The sequence below is a fragment of the Lepidochelys kempii genome, chromosome 1 (genome assembly GCF_965140285.1).
Source record: "Lepidochelys kempii isolate rLepKem1 chromosome 1, rLepKem1.hap1, whole genome shotgun sequence".
NCBI classification, from domain to species: domain Eukaryota; kingdom Metazoa; phylum Chordata; order Testudines; family Cheloniidae; genus Lepidochelys; species Lepidochelys kempii.
This window is the reverse complement of record NC_136380.1, coordinates 210,421,820-210,446,188: the sequence shown is the minus strand read 5'-3', so window position 1 is coordinate 210,446,188 and position 24,369 is coordinate 210,421,820. Positions and strand designations below refer to the sequence as shown.

At 45.9% G+C, this 24,369-nt stretch overlaps 1 protein-coding gene across 13 annotated transcripts in view; it reads left to right on the top strand.

Moving 5' to 3' along the window:
* The window catches only part of KPNA1 (karyopherin subunit alpha 1), a 181,872-nt gene that overhangs the window by 107,464 nt on the left and 50,039 nt on the right, over positions 1-24,369 (top strand). For all 13 annotated transcript variants that reach the window (XR_012154830.2, XR_012154829.2, XR_012154835.1 and 10 more), the window contains one exon: positions 23,927-24,026. Coding sequence is in view for 8 of the 13 variants with exons in the window: in XM_073310977.2 (XP_073167078.1) it covers positions 23,927-24,026 (100 nt within the window). In the remaining 5 variants the exon portion in view is untranslated. The remainder of the gene's footprint in view (positions 1-23,926; positions 24,027-24,369) is intronic.

Here is a 24,369-nt window from a genome sequence, read left to right as displayed (position 1 = left end):
TAAAGAAAAAATGTATTTAAATAAAACCATTTCATTTTAAGTAAAAAATCAGATTTTATTTAAAAAAATTTTTTTATCCATCTTGGTACCAGAGTTTAGGTCCAGCTTCTGTGAATGTTCTTGTGTGTCTTCCCTGTTGGACAGCAGTTCTTGTTACAGTGGATTGCAGGAATGAGATTTGGAATTGAATTGTATTTGATGGGCAGCCAGTGCAGAGACCAGAGCATGAGCTGATGTGTGTTGCTAAACACATGCTGCTGTATTTTCTACCAGTTGAAGCTTTTTTCCGATCTCCCTCTCCAGAGAGGGGACAGAATGCCTCTGCTAGACTCACCCCTCTCAAAGTCTTAAGGTGGAGTCCCATACCAGTGCTATGTCACTGAAATCCAGGTCAGTACAAACTGTCCCTTCTCAGTCCAAGAACAGCACTGCATCCAGTACTTCTAGGAAGATGTCATCTTCTGCACCAGTCATTATGGTACCAAGCATTTCGGCACCAAGAGTCATGGCACTGAATGATCTCACACAAAGATCCATAACACCAACATTCATCTCAGTGCTGTTGGAGTCAGTGGTTTGGGTAGTACATACCCACACATGGGTACTGGATTATGCCTAAGACACCAGGATTCAAGCTCTGTGCCTCTTGCCCATGTTCATTCTCTGTCAGTGACAAGCACCCACACTGCCTTTACTGCTTAGAAGAAGTCCACATTTCATCCAGGTGCAATATCTGCCAGTCCTTCCCAAGCTGTACCTGAAAAGGCAAGGCTCTCTGCCGCAAGAAACACCTCATGGAAGATGCCATGGGGCCTCAGTTGGACCCAGGCCAGGGAAGCTCCCTGTACATCAGCCTGAGAAAGCCAGGAGTGCACCTCCGGCTCCAGAGAGAGAGTCCAGCTCTGGTGATACCACTGCTATGGACCCCATGCCAGTGCCTAGTTGGGAGGCAAGGAAGAATGCATGTAAGCACGGTAGTAAGTCTTCCTCCAAACTGAAGAAGGATGATGCGCCTTCTACATGTTCCAGCCATGGAAGGGCAGAGTGTTCCAAGGTGCACAAGCACGACAAAAAATCCTGCAGACCACTGGATCCACCAGTATCGAGCCCCGCACGCCATCAGTGTTGGCCTCCCTTAAGACAAGGATCCTTCGGTTCTGGGACAGTCCTCTGCTTCGGCGCTGGCTCCAGCTATGGAATGGGTATTGTTAATGCTGAGGCAATTGGAGAACGCACCAGAGCCACATGAGCAGTTCATCCTAGGGGAACAGAGATGTCCACGCCTTCCCCTGCCATCTGCACCTAGGAAGGTCCGATCTCCTATCCAGGACTTGCGTCAGTCAGGCAACGCTTTCGCTTGTCCTCCTGTAGTTCGCACAGTTCCGACAGTACTGCCACTGGAACCGGGATCCGAATTCTCGTCATCGGAGCATTCTGATGGTGTGCAAGGGCTGCCTGTTCCCTAGTGACAGTATGAATACCTGAAAGGACTGCCAGCGGCATGGCAGTATCTTCCTCCTCCAGCAGTAGGGAAGTAGCTGGTTGCCCTTTCCATGGGATCCTCCGCAACATCCATCTTGTTGGCCCGAGTGGGGATCCAGGCCCCAGCACCCACTCTTGTAACCCACCTGTTTGTCAAGGAAGGCTTCACTCCTTGTCCCCACTTAGGGCACCATTGAGTAGGCTCTCCAAACTGGTTGTGGAGGGTGAACCACTCAGTCTGGTTCCGATGGTACTACCGGAGCAAGAGCATTTCCCATTGTCCTCTCCAGATGCTTCAGTAACTTCAACTTTCCCCTTACTTCCAGATGACTTTCAGCAATTCCAAGAACTCCTGCGAAGGGTGGCGAATGAGCTTCATGGTCTAATGGAGGAGGTACAAGACAAACAGCATCCGCTCCTGGACAGCCTTCATTTCTTGGTACCATCAGGGTTGCTATTCTCCAACCAGCTTGAACAGTTTGGCATACCCTGGCCACTTACACGCCTACCCCCCAAGGGGGCAGAGAAGAGATACTACGGACCAGATGGGGGTCAGAGTTTCTTTTCTCACACCACCACCCAGTTCCCTCATGGTGCAGGCAGCAACGGAACGGTCCAGACAGCAACACCTGCACTCCACTCCGACAGATAAGGAGGGCAAACGCTTAGACCTTCTGGGACGTAAGGTCTTCTCTTCAGCAAGATTCCTATTTTGTATTTCAAACTACCAGGTCTTATTGGCCAATATGACTTATCATAGAATATCAGGGTTGGAAGGGACCTCAGGAGGTCATCTAGTTCAACCCCCTGCTCAAAGCAGGACCAATCCCCAATTAAATCATCCCAGCCAGGGCTTTGTCAAGCCTGACCTTAAAAACTTCTAAGGAAGGAGATTCTACCACCTCCCTAGGTAACGCATTCCAGTGTTTCACCACCCTCCTAGTGAAAAAGTTTTTCCTAATATCCAACCTAAACCTCCCCCACTGCAACTTGAGACCATTACTCCTTGTCCTGTCCTCTCCTACCACTGAGAATAGTCTAGAACCATCCTCTCTGGAACCACCTCTCAGGTAGTTGAAAGCAGCTATCAAATCCCCCCTCATTCTTCTCTTCTGCAGACTAAACAATCCCAGTTCCCTTAGCCTCTCCTCATAAGAGGACTTCCTTAACTACGGCAAATTGGAGGACTTTACTGAAAAGCTGCCTCCACAAGATCAACCTCGTTTCCAGTCTATCCTGGAGGGGGGCAAGCTGATGGCTAGAACGGCCCTACAGTTGGCCATGGAAGCTGTGGATACCTCATCACGCTTGATGGCCGCTGACATTGTCATGTAGAGGGAATTGTGGCTACGCTCATTTGGTTTCCACAGAGGAGTGCAGAATATCACTGAGGACCCCCCTTTCGATGAGTTGCACCTGTTTATTCAGAAGACCAACGATTTCCTCCGCTCCCCCAAGGATTCCAGAGCCACACTTTGATTGCTGGATATCTATATTATTCCGCTGCACCCAAGTGGAAATTCTACCGCCTGCCACCTACACAGTGATTCAGGACTCCTCAGTTCTTCCACTAGCAGGCTTACGAACCTTCTCATAAGCACCAGAAGACCCAATGATCCTGCCCTCTGGGCCCACCTTTGCAATTTTCATCATCTCGTGTTGAAACCTCTCAGAAACTATATTTCTGAGTGCCATTAGAGAGCAGTCAACTGCTGTGCCTATTGCCATGCAACCGACCCACCCTCTTCAGGGGTTGTCTCATACTCCTCTTACCAGCCTGGAGTGCAATAACAATGGACAGGTGTGTCCTGGATGTCATCCACCATGCTATTTCATCCACATCCCCCGCCCTGATCCCTTTTCAGGGACCACTGTCATGAGAAGTAGACTCCCTACCACAAAGGGGAGCTATAGAGCACATTCCTCCAAACTATCAGGGCACTGGGTTCTATTTTACCTACTTCCTGGTACCCAAGAAGAAGGGCAGGTAGAGACCAATCCTGAATCTCCGTTGCCTCAACCGCTTCGTCCACAAGCCCAAATTTTGTATGGTCACCTTAGCAGCCATCATACTGTTGCTAGAGAAGGGCATGTAGTTTACAGCTCTTGATATGCAGGACCAACCCTTGGGGCACGCTACTTGATACCGGCTGCCAACTAGACATGGAGCCATGAGTGCACAAAGCCTTTCAGGAAATCAAACCAGCTGTTTGTAGCTGTGGCAGACCAGATGAAGGGACATCCTCACAGTGCATCTCTTTCTGGATTATGGACTGTATCCATACCTGCTATGACCTTGCCAAGGTTTCAGCCCTGGTTATAACGGCCCACTTGACAAGGGCTCAAGCCTCTTCCACCTCTTTCCTGGCCCAGATGCCCATACAAGAGATCTGCAGAGCAGCTACCTGGTCCTCCGTGCACACCTTTGCCATCCCTTGCACACCTTTGCCACACACCCACTGTACCATCACACAGCATGCTAGAGACGATGCAGCTCTCAGTAGAGCAGTGCTCCAGTCAGTGATTCCTTAACTCTGACCCCACCCCCGTGGGAGAGCTTGAAAGTCACCTAATTGGAATTGATGTGAACAATCACTTGAAGAAGAAAAGACGGTTACTCACCTTCTTGTAACTTGTTCTTCAAGAGGTTTTCAGGTCCATTCCAATACTTACCATCTGTTGGAAGTAGCCAGCAAGAAGGAACCGAAGGGGGGTCGGGTCGGCAGGGTCTCATGTTGAGCGCCATGAGGGCACCACTCCAGTGGGCTCCCTGGCCAATCCAACACGAGCTGTTAAGGGAAAAAGTTTCTGACGACCGTGCATGCGGCGTGCGCACAACTAATTGGAATGGACATGAACAACACCTCTCAAAGAACAACAATTACAAGAAGGTGAGTAACTGTCTTTTTCTTTTCCAAACCTCTCACCTCAGTAGATGAGTTGAGCCTTCACTTTCTCGACGTCCACAGGACCTTGGCCTTCTACCCGCAAAGGACGAGACCAATCAGGAAGTCCCCTAGATTTGTTTATCGCTATAGCTGAGAGGATTATGGGGCAGGCCATCTCCACATAGAATCTCCACGTGGGTTTCAGGGTGCATTATGCTGTGCTATCAGTTGTTGGGACTGACTCCACCGCTTGGGGTGAGAGCCCATTCCACAAGAGCCCAGACGTTGACTGCTGCCACCCTCCACAATGTGCTGCTTCCAGACATGTAGGGCAAGGTTCAATTCATACCTTCACTGCACACTACACCTTGGTGCAGGACTCTGCAACATGCCTCATTTGGTGCAGCTGCCCTCCGCTCAACCATTCCATTCTCTTCCTCTCACCTTCTTCCAAATTAGATACTGCTTGTTAATCACCCTCAGGGGAATACAATAGGGACTATCACTCGAAGAAGATGAGGAGGAGGTTACTTACCTGTAACTGGAGTTTCTTTGAGATGTGTGGTCTAAATCTGTATTTCACTTCCCACCCTCCTTCCCCTCTGTATTGGATCTGTTCAATTTGTGGTGGAGAAGGAACTGGAGATGCGGTCGATCTGCCTTGGACAAAACCATGAGACAAAGCAAGAATGTATACATAGACAATGGACACTACTATTACTTTCAAATTATCCGGTTCTGGACACATGGCACATGTGCATAAACTCTCAGTGGACTACAGATAGGGACCACACATCTTGAAGAACCTCCAGCTACAGTTAAGTAACCTTCTCATCTCAAAGGAGAAAAGAGGTTGGAGATCCATCCTCTGTCTCAGTTGTCTTAATACCTACATCCCTCACTTCTCCATATTCCATATGGATACCCTTGCTTCTGAATAGGGTCCCCTCCCTGGATTCCATTGACTGGTTCCCGGCTCTTCACCTTCAGACCCAGCCTACTTTTACATCTCAATATATCCCGCCACAGTAAGTATCTGAAGTTTCTCACAGGGACATCAGACTACCAACAGAACCCTACTCTTCGGCTTGTTCATGGCTCCACAGGTGTTCATCAAAGTCATAATTATGGTGGCCACCCATCTAAGATGGGTGGGCAAACTACGGCCCGTGGGCCACATCCAGCCCATGGGACCATCCTGGCTAGCCCCTGACCTCTCCCCCGCTGTCACCCTCCCTCGCAGCCATACAGGCAGTGTGGCTTGCGCCGCCCACCTCCCAGGCTTTCAAATAAGCCTGTCCTGTGGCTCTGAGTGGCCTGGTAAGGGGACAGGGGGAGGGCAGGAGGTCCTGGGGTGTAGACAGGGGACAGGGAGCAGGGGGGGTTGGATAGGGGTGGGGTCCCAGGGTTCGGGGGGACAGGGAGCAGGAGGGGTTGGATAGGGTGTGGGGAGCAGGGGGGGTTGGATAGGGGTGTGGGGTCCCAGGGTTCGGGGGGGACAGGGAGCAGGGGGGTTGGATAGGTTGTGGGGTCCTGGGGGGTCAGTTAAGGGCGGGGGGGTCCTGGGAGGGGGTGGTCAGGGGCCAAGGAGCAAAGGGGGTTGGATGGGTCAGGAGTTCTGAGGGAGGGCAGTCAGGGCACGGATAGTGGGCGGGCCAGGCTGTTTGAGGAGGCCCAGCCTTCCCTACCCTGCCCTCCATACTGTTTTGCAACCCCGATGTGGCCCTCGGTCCAAAAAGTTTGCCCACCCCCTGATCTAAGAAGACAAGGAATCCAGGTGAATCCCTGCTTAGATGATTGGCTAGCTTGGGGGAATATTTCCCTCTACCCCCCAGCCTCCAGCAAGTGACTGACTCACTTCAGAGGATACTAAGCCTCTTTGCCATGCTGGGACTCAGGATCAGCAGGGGAAAATCCACACAGACTCTGGCTCAAAATATAGAGTTTATCATGGGGCTATTAGATTCTAGCTTGGCAAGAGTGTAACTCCTTCAAAAGAGATTTTAAATTATGTTCTATCTCATCAACTAACTCCAGACTCATCCCAGCACACTGGTGAGGTCCTGCCTCAGACATTTGAGCACATGTTAAAATGCAACATATGCCACCCAGCATGTCAGCCTTCACCTTCAACAGCCCTTGCAAGGATGATTGAGATTAGTGTATCTACTAAACAGGAACAGCATGAACAGGGTGGTCATGATTTTTTAAAGTCCTATTCTCAATAGATTGGTGGACAGATCTAACCCTTGTGCACAGCAGAGTATCTTTTTTTTCATGCTTCTACCAGCAAAGACTCTCTCTTTATGGATGCATCCACCTAGGGGTAGGGAGCACATTTCAACCACCTGAAGATTCAAGAGAAGTGGTCTCCCCAGACATAAACATTCAGGAACTCAAGGCTATCTGACTAGCATGTAGAACTTTCCTCCTCCAGGATGTAATGATGTGAGAGTTTATGGACAACTCCACATCAGTGCACTACATCAACAGGCAAGGGGGAGCCAGATCCCTCTCTCCTCAGCCAGGAAGCTGTGCATCTCTGGGATTAGTCCTGTCACTCTGCCAGCTATACACCTTCCCAGCCTCCAGAACATGCTGGTGCCTCAAGTCAACAGAGACGTGTCCAAGAGCCTCGAGTGGTCCCTTTAGATTTCAGTCCTCAAAGAGTTAGTAGCAAATGGCAGTTCCCGCATGAGGACCTGTTTGTGGCCAATCACAACAAGAAGTGTTGTGTTGCAGAGGTGGCATGAGCTTGGGCTCCTTCTCAGACACCTTTCTTATCCATGGGCTCCTGCTTTGATGTATACCTTTTCAAGGATACCCATAGTACGCTGGGTCTTGAGGAAACTAAAAGCAGGATATGGGGTGAGTTATGATAGTCCCAGCATGGGCCAGACAGTTTTGGTACTAGTCCCTTGTGAACCTGTCAATACAATGACTCGTCATCTTGCTGGTCCTACCAGATCTGGTCTTGCAGAATAGCAGACAAATTCTGCAACCAGATCTGATGTCCTTTGCACCTGACAGCCTGAATTCTGGCTGACTGACATCTACAGAAAGAAGCTTCTCTGCTGAGGTTTAAACCTCTCGCTCCTATGCAAGAAGCTTTCAGCCAGCCTGACATTGAGAGCCAAGTGGAGAGATTTTCTCTAGGCAATGCACTGCCAGCTTTTGCTTGTAGCAGCCCTGATTCCTGCTATTCTAGACTATTTAGTTTCTCCAAAACAATCAGGCCGGGTCCTTAGTTGGATACCTCACAGCAATATCTGTAAATCATTCTGTACAAACCTATACTGTTGTCTTGCAGTCTGCCGTGATGAGATTCCTTCAGGTGCTCATGTGTTTTCCTGCTAGCCCAAGAACCACTCTCCCTCTGTCCTGGTGTTCACTGAACTGATAGGTCCTCCCTTTGAGCCACTGGCTACATGTTCTATTTACCACCTGTTGATGGCCTTTTTGGTGGCCATCATATCAGCTAGCAGGATAGGGATCCCCAGGGCCTCATAATGAGCCCTCCGTACACTATCTTTCATGAGGACAAAGTCACATTCTCAGGCCTCACCTGAAGCTTCTGCCTAAGGTGGTTTCTGACTTCCACATCAATGAGTTGATTCACTCCTGGTTTTCTTCTCCAAATTGCATTCCACTCCCAGGAAAAATTTCACATGTATGATGTCATGAGAGTATAGTAATTTTACTTGCCTAGGACTAAGGTATTCAGATGTACACCTAGGCTTTTGTTGAAAGGGTTAAGGGATAACTTCTGTTGTCTTAGGGTATGTCTACAGTACAAAATTAGGTCAATTTTATACAAGTCAATTTTTAGAAATTGATTTTATACAGTTCATTATGTATGTCCCCACTAAGTGCATTAAGCTGGCGGAGTGCGTCCTCAATACCATGGATATCATCGACTTACGGAGCGGTGCACTGTGGGTAGCTTTCCCACAGTTTCTGCTGCCCATTGGAATTCTGGGTTAAGATCCCAATGCCTGATGGGGCAAAAACATTGTTGTGGGTGTTTCTGTTACATGTCAGTCGCCCCTCCCTCCCTCTCTCCATGAAAGCAACAGCAGAAAATCGTTTTGTGCCTTTTTTCGTGGGTTACCCGTGCAGATGCCATACCACGGCAAGCATGGAGCCCGCTCAGCTCACCACTGCTGTTGAGAGTATTGTAAACACCTTGTGCGTTATCCTGGAGTATGTGCAGAACTGGACTCAGCGACGCCAGCATGAGGACGATTGTGATGAGGACATGGACACAGGCATTTCTGAAAGCACGGGCTGTGGCAATTGGGACATCATGGCGGCAGGGGGGCTGGTTGATACAGTGGAACGCCGATTCTGGGCCTGGCAAACAAGCACAGACTGGTGGGACCGCATAGTCTTGCAGGTATGGGATGATTCCCAGTGGCTGTGAAACTTTCGCAAGTGTAAGGCCACTTTCCTGGAACTCAGTGAGATGCTTTTCCCCGCCCTGAAGTGCAGGAATACCAAGATGAGAGCTGCCATGACAGTTGAGAAGCAAGTGGCAATAGCCCTGTGGAAGCTTGCAACGGCTGACTGCCACCGGTCAGTCAGGAATCGATTTGGAGTGGGCAAGTCTACTGTGGGGACTGCTGTGATCGAAATAGCCAATGCAGTCACTGACGGTCTGTTATCAAGGGTAGTGACTCTGGGAAATGTGCGGGTCATAATGGATGGCTTTGCTGCAGTGGGGTTCCCTAACTGTGGTGGGGCGATAGACGGAACGCATATCCCTATTTTGGCACCGGACCAGCTTGCCGACCAGTACGTAAACCACAAGGAGTACTTCTCAATGGTGCTGCAAGCACTGGTGGATCACAAGGGATGTTTCACCGACGACAACGTGGGATGGCCAGGAAAGGTGCATGACGCTCGCATCTTTAGGAACTGCAGGCTGTTTGAGTAGCTGCAAGAAGGGACTTACTTTCCAAACCAGAAACTTACCGTTGGGGATGTTGAAATGCCAATAGTTATCCTGGGGGACCCAGCCTACCCCTTGCTCCCATGGCTCATGAAGCCGTACACAGGTAGCCTGGACAGCAGTAAGGAGCAGTTCAACTATAGGCTGAGCAAGTGCAGAATGGTGGTAGAATGTTCCTTTGGACGTTTAAAAGCTCTCTGGCACTTTTGCTCACTAGGTTATACCTCAGTGCAACCAACATTCCCATTGTTATTGCTGCTTGCTGTGTGCTCCATAATATCTGTGAGAGTAAGGGAGAGATATTTATAGCAGGGTTGGAGGTTAAGGCAAATCGCCTGATGGCCGATTTTGAGCAGCCAGACACCAGGGCGATTAGAAGAGCACAGCTAGGCGCGCTGCGCATCACAAAGGCTTTGCTTGCCAGGCTATGGTGTGACAGCTGTGTGTGTTTCTCCTTGCTACAAACCCGCCCCCTTTCTTGATTTTAATTCCCTGTAAGCCAACCACCGTCCCCCCTTCGATCACAGCTGGCAAAGGAAATAAAGTCACTATTGTTTTGAAACCATGCATTCTTTCTTAATTTAAAAAAAAAAAAAGGAAATAATTGATAAGGTAGCCCAGGTGGAGTGGCTGAGTAGGGATTTAATGCTTTCCTGGCCTCTGCCACTCAATGCCTCCATGCATTCAGCTGTGCCCTATCAGTGCGTGAGGACTGCATGAGCTTGGAAAACATGTCATCGTGAGTGCGTTTTTTTTCCTCCGTCTAATCTGCGATAACCTCATGGATGGAGATGGGGGTGGGGGGCATAGAAACATTTGCACCTGGGAGGAGATAAAAAGGGAGAGTAAAATTTAAGATGATACATTTCTGAGAACAAAAGGGAGACTCTTTCACAGTGAATCAAGCAATTCACAGCAGACAGCACACATGCTTTAGGTACAAGGTTGCATTTTACCTTTTATATTGAGCGCCTGCTGGTATGGTGACACATCACAAAGGGCTGGGCAACAGAATTCGGTTTCTGGCAGCCGTGGTAAGCCTTTTGGTATGCAGGGTTGGCTTCTTCCACCTTCATAACATGTGGGAATGTTTTCAAACTTTAGCGCCATCCTTTCCCATAGCAAGCAATTTTGGTTGGGTTTGCCATTTAAAAGGAGGGGCTGTGGTTTTCGGGTGGATGTGCAGCAGACACCTCCCCGCATTCCATCACATGGCTATTCTCTAGGGTGATTCCTTCACCCCTCCCCATGCCGCTTGGCTATTCTCCAGGATGATCCCTTTTAGCCAAGCACATACAATCCAGCATGAACGAGGTCCTTTTACTGTTCCCTTACAAAAATTCCCCTATTTCAACCAGGTGACCATGAATGATATCACTCTCCTGAGGCTAACACAGAAAGATATAGACTGAACATTGCTTGAATGGGACCAAAACCCAGGACCATTCGCTGCCATGCTTTGTGCTGCAATGATTCCAGACTACTTGCTACTGGCTTGGCATGGTAAAGTGGAGGACGAAATAAGGCAGCGCTCCCCAGAAACCTGCAAAGGCTTTCAGAGTACCTCCAGGAAAGCTTCATGGAGACGTTTCTGGAGGATTCCCACTCCATCCCCAGATACGTTAGCAGAGTTTTCCAGAAGCTGTACTGGCCGCGAATGCATCCCAATTCTTCAGAGCAAATCAAACATTAATCACTATTGCTTTTAAACTCTGTACTGTAGTTACAAATCTGCACTCACCAGAGCTGTGGGCTCTGGCTTCAGGGTCGGGGATCCCGCCTTGGGTGGGTATTGGCTCCAGGATGATGAAAAGGTCGTGGCTGCCGGGGAGAACGGATTCACCGCCTGCCTGCTGCACTTTCTCTTCCTCATCCACTAAATCCTCCTCCATGTTGTGTGAGACTCCCCCCTTGCAGGTGTCCGCGGACGGTAGGGGTCCCCCCTAGAATGCCATGCAGCTGATCATAGAAGTGGCATCTATGGGGCTCTGACCCGGAGCGACTGTTTGCCTCTTTGTCTTTTGGTAGGCTTGCCTGAGCTCCTTAACTTTCACACGGCACTGCTGTGTGTCCCTGTTGTAGCCTCTCTCCATAAGAACATAAGAATGGCCATACTGGGTCAGACCAAAGGTCCATCCAGCCCAGTGTTTTGTCTACCAACAGTGGCCAATGCCAGGTGCCCCAGAGGGAGTGAACCTAACAGGTAATGATCAAGTGATCTCTCTCCTGCCATCCATCTCCACCCTCTGACAAACAGAGGCTAGGGACACCATTCCTTAACCATCCTGGCTAATAGCCATTAATGGACTTAACCTCCATGAATTTATTCAGTTCTCTTTTAAACCCTGTTATAGACGTAGCCTTCACAACCTCCTCAGGCAAGGAGTTCCACAGGTTGACTGTGCGCTGAGTGAAGAAGAACTTCCTTTTATTTGTTTTAAACCTGCTGCCCATTAAATTCATGTGATGGCTCCTAGTTCTTATATTATGGGAATAAGTCAATAACTTTTCCTTATTCACTTTCTCCACACCACTCATGATTTTATATATCTCTGTCATATCCCCCCTTAGTCGTCATAGAATCATAGAATATCAGGGTTGGAAGGGACCTCAGGAGGTCATCTAGTCCAACTCCCTGCTCAAAGCAGGACCAATCCCCAATTAAATCATCCCAGCCAGGGCTTTGTCAAGCCTGACCTTAAAAACTTCTAAGAAGGAGATTCTACCACCTCCCTAGGTAACGCATTCCAGTGTTTCACCACCCTCCTAGTGAAAATGTTTTTCCTAATATCCAACCTAAACCTCCCCCACTGCAACTTGAGACCATTACTCCTTGTCCTGTCCTCTCCTACCACTGAGAATAGTCTAGAACCATCCTCTTTGGAACCACCTCTCAGGTAGTTGAAAGCAGCTATCAAATCCCCCCTCATTCTTCTCTTCTGCAGACTAAACAATCCCAGTTCCCTCAGCCTCTTCTCATAAGTCGTGTTCCAGACCCCTAATAATTTTTGTTGCCCTTCGCTGGACTCTCTCCAATTTTTCTACATCCTTCTTGTAGTGTGGGGCCCAAAACTGGACACAGTACTCCAGATGAGGCCTCACCAATGTCGAATAGAGGGGGACGATCACGTCCCTCGATCTGCTGGCTATGCCCCTACTTATACATCCCAAAATGCCATTGGCCTTCTTGGCAACAAGGGCACACTGTTGACTCATATCCAGCTTCTCGTCCACTGTCACCCCTAGGTCCTTTTCTGCAGAACTGCTGCCTAGCCATTCGGTCCCTAGTCTGTAGCGGTGCATTGGATTCTTCCTTCCTAAGTGCAGGACTCTGCACTTATCCTTGTTGAACCTCATCAGATTTTTTTTTTAGCCCAATCCTCCAATTTGTCTAGGTCCCTCTGTATCCTATCCCTACCTGCCACCGTATCTACCACTCCTCCTAGTTTAGTATCATCCGCAAATTTGCTGAGAGTGCAATCCACACCATCCTCCAGATCATTAATGAAGATATTGAACAAAACCGGCCCCAGGACCGACCCTTGGGGCACTCCACTTGATTCCGGCTGCCATCCAGACATGGAGCCATTGATCATTACCCGTTGAGCCCGACAATCTAGCCAACTTTCTACCCACCTTATAGTGCATTCATCCAGCCCATACTTCTTTAACTTGCTGACAAGAATACTGTGGGAGACTGTGTCAAAAGCTTTGCTAAAGTCAAGAAACAATACATCCACTGCTTTCCCTTCATCCACAGAACCAGTAATCTCATCATAGAAGGCGATTAGATTAGTCAGGCATAACCTTCCCTTGGTGAATCCATGCTGACTGTTCATGATCACTTTCCTCTCGTGTAAGTGCTTCAGGATTGATTCCTTGAGGACCTGCTCCATGATTTTTCCGGGGACTGAGGTGAGGCTGACTGGCCTGTAGTTCCCAGGATCCTCCTCCTTCCCTTTTTAAAAGATGGGCACTACATTAGCCTTTTTCCAGTCGTCCGAGACTTCCCCCGATTGCCATGAGTTTTCAAAGATAAAGGCCAATGGCTCTGCAATCACATCCGCCAACTCCTTTAGCACTCTCGGATGCAACACATCCGGCCCCATGGACTTTTGCACGTCCAGCTTTTCTAAATAGTCCCTAACCACTTCTTTCTCCACAGAGGGCTGGCCACCTACTCCCCATGCTGTGTTGCCCAGCGCAGCAGTTTGGCAGCTGACCTTGTTCGTAAAGACAGAGGCAAAAAAAGCATTGAGTACATTAGCTTTTTCCACATCCTCTGTCACTAGGTTGTCTCCCTCATTCAGTAAGGGTCCCGCACTTTCCTTGGCTTTCTTCTTGTTGCCAACATACCTGAAGAAACCCTTCTTGTTACTCTTGACATCTCTGGCTAGCTGCAGCTCCAGGTGCAATTTGGCCCTCCTGATTTCATTCCTAGATGCCCGAGCAACATTTTTATATTCTTCCCTTTTCCAAGCTGAAAAGTCCTAGCCTGTTTAACCTCTCCTCATATGGGACCCGTTCCAAATCCCTCATCATTTTAGTTGCCCTTCTCTGAACCTTTTCTAATGCCAGTATATCTTTTTTGAGATGAGGAGAACACATTTGTACACAGTATTCAAGATGTGGGCGTGCCATGGATTTATAGAAGGGCAATAAGATATTCTCCATCTTATTTTCTACCCCTTCTTTAATGATTCCTAACATCCCATTTGCTTTTTTGACTGCCACTGCACACTGTGAGGATGTCTTCAGAGAACTATCCATGATGACTCCAAGATCTTTCTCCTGATTAATTGTAGTTAAGTTAGCCCCCATCATATTGTATGTGTAGGTGGGGTTATTTTTTCCAGTGTGCATTACTTTGCATTTATCCACATTAAATTTCATTTGCCATTTTGTTGCCCAATCACTTAGGTTTTGTGAGATCTTTTTGAAGTTCTTCACAGTCTGCTTTGGTGTTAACTATCTTGAGCAGTTTAATATCATCGGCAAACTTTGCCACCTCACTGTTTACCCCTTTCTCCAGATCATTTATGAATAAGTTGAATAGAATTGGTCCTAAGGACTGACCCTTGGGGAACACCACTAGTTAGTTACCCCTCTCCATTCTGAAAATTTACCATTTATTCCTACCCTTTGTTCCCTGTCTTTTAACCAGTTCTCAGTCCATGAAAGGATCTTCCCTCTTATCCCATGACAACTTAATTTACGTAAGAGCCTTTGGTGATGGACCTTGTCAGAGGCTTTCTGGAAATCTAAGTGCACTATGTCCACTGGATCCCCCTTGTCCACTTGTTTGTTTGACCCCTTCCAAAAACTCTAATAGATTAGTAAGACATGATTTCCCTTTACAGAAACCATGCTGACTTTTGCACAACAATTTATGTTCTTCTATGTGTGTCACAATTTTATTCTTTACTGTTTTCAGCTAATTTGCTCGGTACTGACGTTAGACTTACCAGTCTGTAATTCCCAGGATCACCTCTAGAGCCCTTCTTAAATATTGGCGTTACATTAGCTATCTTCCAGTCATTGGGTACAGTAGCTGATTTAAAGGACAGGTTACAAACCATAGTTAATAGTTCTGCAATTTCACATTTGAGTTCTTTCAGAACTCTTGGGTGAATGCCATCTGGTCCTGGTGACTTGTTACTGTTAAGTTTCTCAATTAATTCCAAAACCTCCTCTAGTGACACTTCAATCTGCGACAATTCCTCAGATTTGTCACCTACAATGGACGGCACAGGTTTTGGAATCTCCCTAACATCCTTCATCATGCCCTGTGCGATTATGGCATATATATTAGCATTTCTTCTTTTTGATCGGAGACTGGCCTGGACAGATTCTTGTCCTCATACAGCAGTCAGATCCAGTATCTCCCTTTCGGTCCATTCTGGAGCTCGTTTGCAATTCTTGGGGTCTGCATGGTCACCTGTGCTGCTGTGGTCGCCACGCTGACCAAACAGGAAATGTAATTCAAAATTTCTTGGAGCTTTTGCTATGTACCTAGCTAGTGCATCGGAGTTGAAAGTGCTGTCCAGAGCGGTCACATTGGAGCACTCTGGCATAGCTCCCGGAGGCCAATACTGTTGAATTGCATCTGCACTACCCCAAATTCGACCCAGCAAGGTCAATTTTAACACTACTCCCCTCGGCTGGGAGGAGTACAGAAGTCGATTTTGAGAGCCCTTTAGGTCGACAGAACGGGGTTGGTTGTGTAGACTCATTCATTTTAAAATCGACCTAACACGACTAAATTCGACCTAATCTCGTAGCGTAGACCAGGGCTTAGACTATCCAAGTGTGTCTTGGACTGTCATTGTTTTATCTAAGAAAAATCCACCTGAACAGGTTAAAGCTCCTTCTACAGGCTCAGGCAGCCTGTATGGCCCATGTGGATAACATTCCCATATCAGAGTTGTGTAGGACAGATCAACACCTTTAACATTTATTGTTCTCTGATGCAAGTATGCATGTTGGACACTTTTTTTTTGTAAGGCATTCCTATACTCACTCTTCACGTAGGCCTCCTGTGGCCTGCCTCCTACTAGTAGGGAAACTCTGTTTTAGTCACCAAGAGCAGAATATATAAACAACAAATAAATAAAAACTAACAGTTACTTACCTTGCAGTAATTAGTTCCCTGAGATGCTTTAAAAGAGCTGGCTGAGGCACTTGTCGGGCCGTTAATGTTGATTTTCAGTAAGTCTTTGAGCTCTGGAGAAGTTCCAGAAGTATAGAAGAAAGCTAATTTTGTGTCAGTTTTTAAAATGGTACATGGTAAATTATAGGCCTGTTAGCCTGATGTTGAAAGCTGGCTGTATTTTAAAGAAGCGGCACAGGAACAAACCATCCCGATGTGCAGAAAGAATAGCAAATATGGCGGGTGACCAGCTGGGCTTAACAGTGAAATCTTCGGTGAGCTTAAACGTAAAAAGGAAGCTTACAAGAAGAGGAAACTTACTGAGAAGACTAGGGAGGAGTATAAAAATATTGCTCGAGCATGCAGGAGTGTAATCAGGAAAGCAAAAACACAACTGGAGTTGCAGCTAGCAAGGGATGTGAAGGGTAAAAAGAAGGGTTTCTACAGGTATGTTAGGAAGAAGAAAAAGGTCAGGAAAAGTGTGGGACCCTTACTGAATGGGGGAGGCAGCCTAGAGACAGATGATGTGGAAAAAACTGAAGTACTCAATGCTCTTTTTTTTTTTTTTTTTTTTTTTTGCCTTGGTCTTCACAGACAAGGTCAGATCCCACACTGCTGTCCTGGGCAGCACAGTATGGGGAGAAGGTGAGCAGCCCTCAGTGGTTGAAGAACAAGTTAAGGACTGTCATGAATATAGAGAGAAGGGTAGCATAAAATCCCTCCTTGGCAGCTATACTAAATTGCCTTACCTGTAAGGGGTTAAGTAGTTCAAATAACCTAGTCAGTACCTGACCAGAAGGACAAATGAGAAAAGAAGATACTTTCAAATCTGCGGGGGCGGGGGGGAGGTTTTGTTTGTGCTCTGTTTGTTGTTCCCTCTCCGGATGGAGGAGAAGCCAAGCAGGTACAACATCTCCTGAAAATATACTCGGAATAATCCATCTAAATTCACACAAATTGTAAGTAGGGCAAGGAAATGAGTTAGGTTATCTTTTGTTTTAGCTTGTGAATTTTCCTGTGCTGCAGAGAGAGTTTTATTCCTGTTTTTGTAACTGTGAAGCTGAGCCCAGTGGGGAATCCTCTGTGTTTTAAATCTTTTTATTATCCAGTAAAGTTACCTTCCATCCTGATTTTGCAGATGTGATTTTTATTTTTTTCTTTCTAAATAAAGTTCTTCTTTTAAGAACCTGATTGATTTCAGTATCCTGAAGACAAAGCGTCTGGTCTGTGCTTACATTGTTAAGGCAGCTGGTTGGTAGTTTATTCTCAAGCCTCCCCAGGAAAGGGCTTGAAGGGGCTTGGGGGGATATTTTGCAGGGATAGGGATTCCAAGTGACGCTTTCCTAAATTTTTGTGTAAATCACTTGGTTGGTGGTGGCAGCAATACTGTCCAAGGACAAGGAAAGGAATTTGTGCCTTGGAAGTTTTAACCTAAGCTGGTAGAATATAAGCTTAGGGGGTCTTTCATGTTGGTCCCCACATCTGCATGCCAGAGTTCAGAGTGTGTGTTGGAAAACCTGACAAGGACTATTTAGAAAAGCTGGACATGCACAAGTCCACGGGTCCAGATCTAATGCATCAGAGGGTATTGAGGGAATTGGCTGATATGATTGCAGATTACCTTTGAAAGGCCATTACCTTTGAAAACTCGTGGCAATCAGGGGAGGTCCCGGACGATTGGAAAAAGGCTAATATAGTGCCCATTTTTAAAAAAGGGAAGGAGGAGAATCCAGGAAGCTACAGCCACACCTCAGTCTCTGGAAAAATCATGGAGCAGATCCTCAAAGAAACCGTTTTGAAGCACTTGGAGAGGAAGATGATCAGGAACAGTCAACATGGATTCACTGCAGGCAAGTCATGTCTGACCAACCTGATTGCCTTCTGTGATGAGATAAGAGGCTCTGTGGATATGGGGAAACCGGTGGACGTGATATATCTTGACTTTAGTAAAGCTTTTGATACGGTCTCCCACAGTATTCTTGCCAGCAAGTGAAAAAAGTATGGATTGGATGAATGGGCTATAAGGTGGATAGAAAGCTGGCTAGATTGTCGGGCTCAGTGGGTAGTGATCAACAGCTCAATGTCTAATTGGCAGCCGGTATAAAGCGGAGTGCCCCAGGGGGTCCGCCCTGGGGCCGGTTTTGTTCAACGTCTTTATTAATGATCTGGATGATGGGATTAATTGCACCCTCAGCAAGTTCGCAGATGACACTAAGCTGCGGGGAGGGGTAGATATGTTGGAGGGTAGAGATAGGGTCCAGAGTGACCTAGACAAATTGGAGGATTGGGCCAAAAGAAATCTGATGATGTTCAACAAGGACTAGTGCAGAGTCCTGCACTTAGGACAGAAGAATTCCATGTACAGCTACAGGCTGGGGACCGACTGGCTAAGCAGCAGTTGTGCAGAAAAGGAGCTGGGGATTACAGTGGACGAGAAGCTGAATATGAGTAAGCAGTGTGCCCTTGTTGCAAGATGGCTAATGGCATATTGGACTGTATTAGTAGGAGCATGGCCAGCAGATCTTGGGAAGTGATTATTCCCCTCTATTTGGCACTGGTGAGGCCACATCTGGAGTATTGTGTCAGTTTTGGTCCCCGTCATGTTACTGACTTGAACTGGGACCATATCGAACATGGTTGCAACCAAGGTCCTGTAGCGGCACCAAATCTTGTATAAAGGGGGTCAAATAAGGTGTCTAAGACAAGATTATGGTTTGCTGGTTATGTTTGTGATCTATATGCATGTATCATTTTTGTATTTAAAGATATAAGTATTGGCTCTATACTGTCTGTATTTCAAACGTGTGCTATGCTTCTGGGTGACACCCCAGACAAGTTGGTGTCAGCTCTGCCTAGCCAGCTTGATGGCCCATTAAGGACCATCAGCTATACAATTGACCCATTGAGAGAAGGCAGACACACCTTGTGACTCAGTAAGGTATGCAGGGACATGCCTATGGACAGAACTCTGAGGTTTTTCCATGCCATGTGATGAACAGCTTGTCTTTGGAACAAAGAAAGACCACATGGCAAGAGAATATAAAAAGCTGCTGCAGCTCCTCCATCTTGTCTTCAGTCCTGCTTCTTACCTCTGGAGGAACTTTGCTACACTGAAGCTTTGAACCAATGACTGATGACCCATCCCAACTGTGGATGTACTCCAGAGACTTGATTTCAACCTGCAGTTTATTCAATCACTGCTGCAAGCCTGAACCAAGAACTTTGCCATTACTGTATGTAATTGATTCCATTTAACCAATTCTTGCTCTCATCTATATCTTTTTCCTTTTATGAATAAACCTTTAGATTTTAGATTCTAAAGGATTGGCAACAGCATGATTTGTGGGTAAGATCTGATTTGTATATTGACCTGGGTCTGGGGCTTGGTCCTTTGGGATCGGGAGAACCTTTTTTCTTTTATTGGGGTATTGGTTTTCATAACCATTTGTCCCCATAACAAGTGGCACTGGTGGTGATACTGGGAAACTGGAGTGTCTAAGGGAATTGCTTGTGTGACTTGTGGTTAGCTAGTGGGGTAAATCCAAAGTCTTCTCTGGCTGCCTGGTTTGGTTTGCCTGAGAGGTGAAAAAAACCCAGCCTTGGGCTGTAACTGCTCTGCTTTAAGCAATTTGTCCTGAATTGGCACTCTCAGTTGGGTCCCACCAGAACCACATCTTTACACCCCACTACAGAGGGGATGTGGACAAATTGGAGAGAGTCCAGCGGAGGACAACGAAAATGATTCAGGGCTGGGGCACATGACTTATGAGGAGAGGCTGAGGGAACTGGGGTTATTTAGTCTGCAGAAGAGACTAGTGAGGGGGGGATTTGATAAGAGCCTTCAACTACCTGAAGTGGGGTTCTCAAGTTGCAGTGGGGGAGGTCTAGGTTGGATATTAGGACACACTGTTTCACTAGGAGGGTGGAGAAGCACTGGAATGGGTTACCTAGGGAGGTGGTGGAATCTCCATCCTTTGAGGTTTTTAAGATCAGGCTTTACAATGCCCTGCCTGGGATGATTTAGTTAGGGGTTTGTCCTTCTTTGAGCTGTGGGTTTGACTAGATGACCTCCTGAGGTCTCTTCCAACCATAATCTTCCATGATTCTATCCCAAGCAAGATAATGGAGTGGCCGTAAGGGACTTGATTAATAAGGAATTAATGGCAGGTGATGTAATGCAAATCACCATGGGTTTATGGGAAATTGATCTTTTCCAATGAACTTGCTATCTTTTTTTGATGAGATTACAAAATTGGTTGATAAAGGTAATAGTGTTGATGTAATATACTTAAACATTGTAAGGCTTTTGACTTGGTACCACACTACATTTTGATTTAAAATCTTGAACACTATAAAATTAACATGGCACACATTAAATGGATTAAAAACTGGCTAACTGATAGATCTCAAAATGTTTGCAGTATTGTTGTAGCCATGTTGGTCTCTTTCACCAATGGAAGTTGGTCCAATAAAAGACGATATCTCACCATCCAAGTCTCAAAATGTAATTATAAATGGGGAGTTATCAAGGAGATGTTTCCAATGGAGTCCCACCAGACTCAATTCTTGTCCCTTTGCTATTTAACATGTTTTGTCAATTATCTGGAAGAAAACATAAAATCATCACTGATAAAATTTGCAGATGACCCAAAACTGGAGGAGTGGAAAATAATGAAGAGGACAGATCAATGATTCAGAGCATTGTGGATCACTTGGTAAACTGGGCACAAGCAGTATACGTTTTAATACAGCAAAGCGAGAATGGTTAAAGGATTAGAAAACATGCTTTATATGATAGACTGAAAGAACTCAATCTATTTTGCATAAGATAGATAAGGTTAAGGGGTGACACATTTACAGACTATACATCTACATGGGGAACAGATATTTAATAATGATCTCTCTAATCTAGCAGAGAAAGGTATAACATGATCCAATGGCTGGAAGCTGAAGCTAGACAAATTCAGACTGAAAATTAGGTGTAAATTTTTTCACAGTGAGAACAGTTTACCAAGGATCCTGATGGATTCTCCATCACTGACTATTTTTAAATCAAGTTTGGACGTTTTTCTAAAAGATCAGCTCTAGGAATTATTTTGGGGCAGTTCTATGGCCTGTGTTATACAGGAGGTCAGACTAGATGATCACAGTGGTCCCTTCGGGCCTTGGAATCTGTGAATCTATATGTTGTCCACACAGATTCCACAAACTGCCTTCCATACCAGCTAACAGGAGTCCTGTTTCTAATCTATGGAATTCTTATAGGTGAGGGAACAGAGTGCAGATTCTAATCACCCCACTCTAAATTGTCCTCTACTATGGGGAACAAGAGGGCACTCAGGCCACATGCATGATCCAAATATAGACTGCTGTTCTAAAGAATCAGATCTTCCTTGCGTGGGGCATATGTACACCAAGAGTGGAATGACCACACATCTCGAAAAACCACATTTACTATTCTTTTGTATTTGAGAGAGCCTAGGCCAAGCCACATATGTTAGAATTATAGACTTTAAGGTCAGAAGGAACCATTATGATCATCTAGTATGACCTCCTGCGCAACACAGGCCACAAAAATCTCACCCACCCACTTCCGTAACAAACCTCTAACCTATGTCTGAGCCATTGAAGTTCTCAAATTGTGGGTTAAAGACTTCGAGGTGCAGAGAATCCTCTAGCAAGTGACCCGTACCCCACACTGCAGAGGAAGGCTAAAAACCCCCAGGGCCTCTGCCAACCTGCCCTGGAGGAAAATTCCTTCCCAACCCCAAATATGGCGATCAGCTAAACCCTGAGCATGTGGGCAAGACTCACCATCCAGACACCCAGGAAAGAATTCTCTGTAGTAACTCCGATCCTACCCCATCTAACATCCCATCACAGGCCATTGGGCATATCTACCGCTAATAGTTGAAGATCAATTAATTGCCAAAATTAAGCTGCCCCATCATATCATCCCTTCCATAAACTTATCAAGCTTAGTCTTGAAGCCAAATATGTCTTTTGCCCCACTGCTTCCCTTGGAAGGCTGTTCCGGAACTTCACTCCTCTGATGGTTAGAAACCTTTGTCTAATTTCAAGTCTAAACTTTCTGATGGCCAGTTTATATCCAATTGTTCTTGTGTCCCCATTGGTACTGAGCTTAAATAATTCTTCTCCCTCCCTGGTATTTATCCCTCTGATATATTTATAGAGAGCAATCCTATCTCCCCATAGCCTTCTTTTGGTTAGGCTAAACAAGCCAAGCTCTTTGAGTCTCCTTTCATAAGACAGGTTTTCCATTCCACGGATTGTTCTAGTAGCCCTGCTCTGTACCTGTTCCAGTTTGAATTCATCCTTCTTAAACATGGGAGACCAGAACTGCACACAGTATTCCAGGTGAGGTCTCACCAGTGCCTTGTATAACGGTACTAACACCTCCTTATCTTCACTGAAAATACCTCGCCTGATGCATCCCAAGACCGCGTTAACTTTTTTCACGGCAGTATCACATTGGCGGCTCATAGTCATCCTGTAGTCAACCAATACACCGAGGTCCTTCTCCTCTGTTACTTCCAAGTGATGTGTCCCCAGTTTATAACAAAAATTCTTAATCCCTAAATGCATGACCTTGCACTTTTCACTATTAAATTTTATCCAATGCTATTACTCGAGTTTACAAGGTCATCCAGATCTTCCTGTATGATATCCCGGTCCTTCTCTGTATTGGCAATGCCTCCCAGCTTTGTGTCATCTGCAGACTTTATTAGCACATTCCCACTTTTTGTGCCAAGGTCAGTAATAAAAAGATTAAATAAGATTGATCCCAAAACCGATCCCTGGGGAACTCCACTAGTAATCTCCTTCCAGCCTGACAGTTCATCTTTCAGTGTGACCCATTGTAGTCTCCCCTTTTAACCAGTTCCTTATCCACCTTTCAATTTTCATATTGATCCCCATCTTTTCCAATTTAACTAATAATTCCCCATGTGGAACCATATCAAATGCCTTACTGAAATCGAGGTAAATTAGATCCACTGCATTTCCTTTGTCTAAAAAAATCTGTTACCTTCTCAAAGAAGGAGATCAGGTTGGTTTGACACGATCTACCTTTTGTAAAACAATGTTGTATTTTATCCCAATTAGCATTGACCTCAATGTCCTTAACTACTTTCTCCTTGAAAATTTTTTCCAAGACGTCTTTGAAAAGGAAACACATTGTTCTCCTCCCCCAGCTAATCATTACTCATAAGGATGTAGTTACAATGAATAATGCTGATAGATTAAAAGTGAAACTTTGGCACAACAATGACTTGTTTAATTAAAACAGATTCCACTTTCATAAAGATCCTGTTTGTCAAAGTAGCGGTTCAGTTGCAGTTCCTGTTCTTTGTGAAATTTTTTAGCTGGCTCAAGCTCTGTCAAAAATCTGTTGGCATGGAACTGTTCAGCCAGTTAAAGAGCACAGTAGTTGTTACTTTCACGAAGACCAGGATTGGTATGTAATTGTTCATATTATTTTAGGAGTGGTAGAGCTATTGAGCCAGCAGAACTGTTTCATGAAGAACTAGATCTTTGACACAATTGATGTTGCATTTTTTTGAAAGATCCTGTTCACTATAAGACCATTAAGTCAGTTGAGGAGCAGAGCTCCTAAACCAATTGAAAACTTCCGTGGAGATCCTGATCTTTAACAAAATTGCAGTTATTTTTCAAACGTCATCTTTGACACAGCACAAATGCCACTGGACTAGCAAAATCTACAGGGAGGGGCTCTGCAGGCAGGGAGCATGTGTATGATTCTTATTTCACCAGTGACACATGTTTAATGTAAACTTTCTGAGCTGGACTTTGGGCCACCTTAAATGCTTCTTGCACCTGAAATAACAGTACTATAGTGTGCTTTGTTCTTGGACTGAGTTTAGAAGTAAAGACCTTGATTGTTTTGTTTTTTTTTGTTTTGTTTTTAATGTTCAGATTACTTTCAAAACAGAACCGTCTCACCATGACCCGAAATGCTGTGTGGGCTCTATCAAACCTCTGCAGAGGGAAGAATCCTCCTCCAGAGTTTGCCAAGGTAAGAAATGTGTTAAAGAAATCAAGGATTTGAGAGGTAGTGAGATGATGTCCATGAATAAGGAAGAAAGAAAGGCATTGTGGTGTTTAGTGCGAAGCAGCAGAAACATTTGGGATTTTCAAAATTTCTCTTTGAACAGACTTCTTACAAATCAGGCTTGTTTTTGAGTGTGCTTGGTGCTGTTGAAATGTGTATAGATTGACAGCTTTGGAAGTAAAGTTCTTGATTCATAGAATCAGGTCCAGCATATAGTCAGCTGCAGTGCAAGTTTCTCCCATATGTACTGTCCTTGCCAGTATGTCTCACCTCTAACATGGACACCACCTCTAGAAAAGAGAGGGAG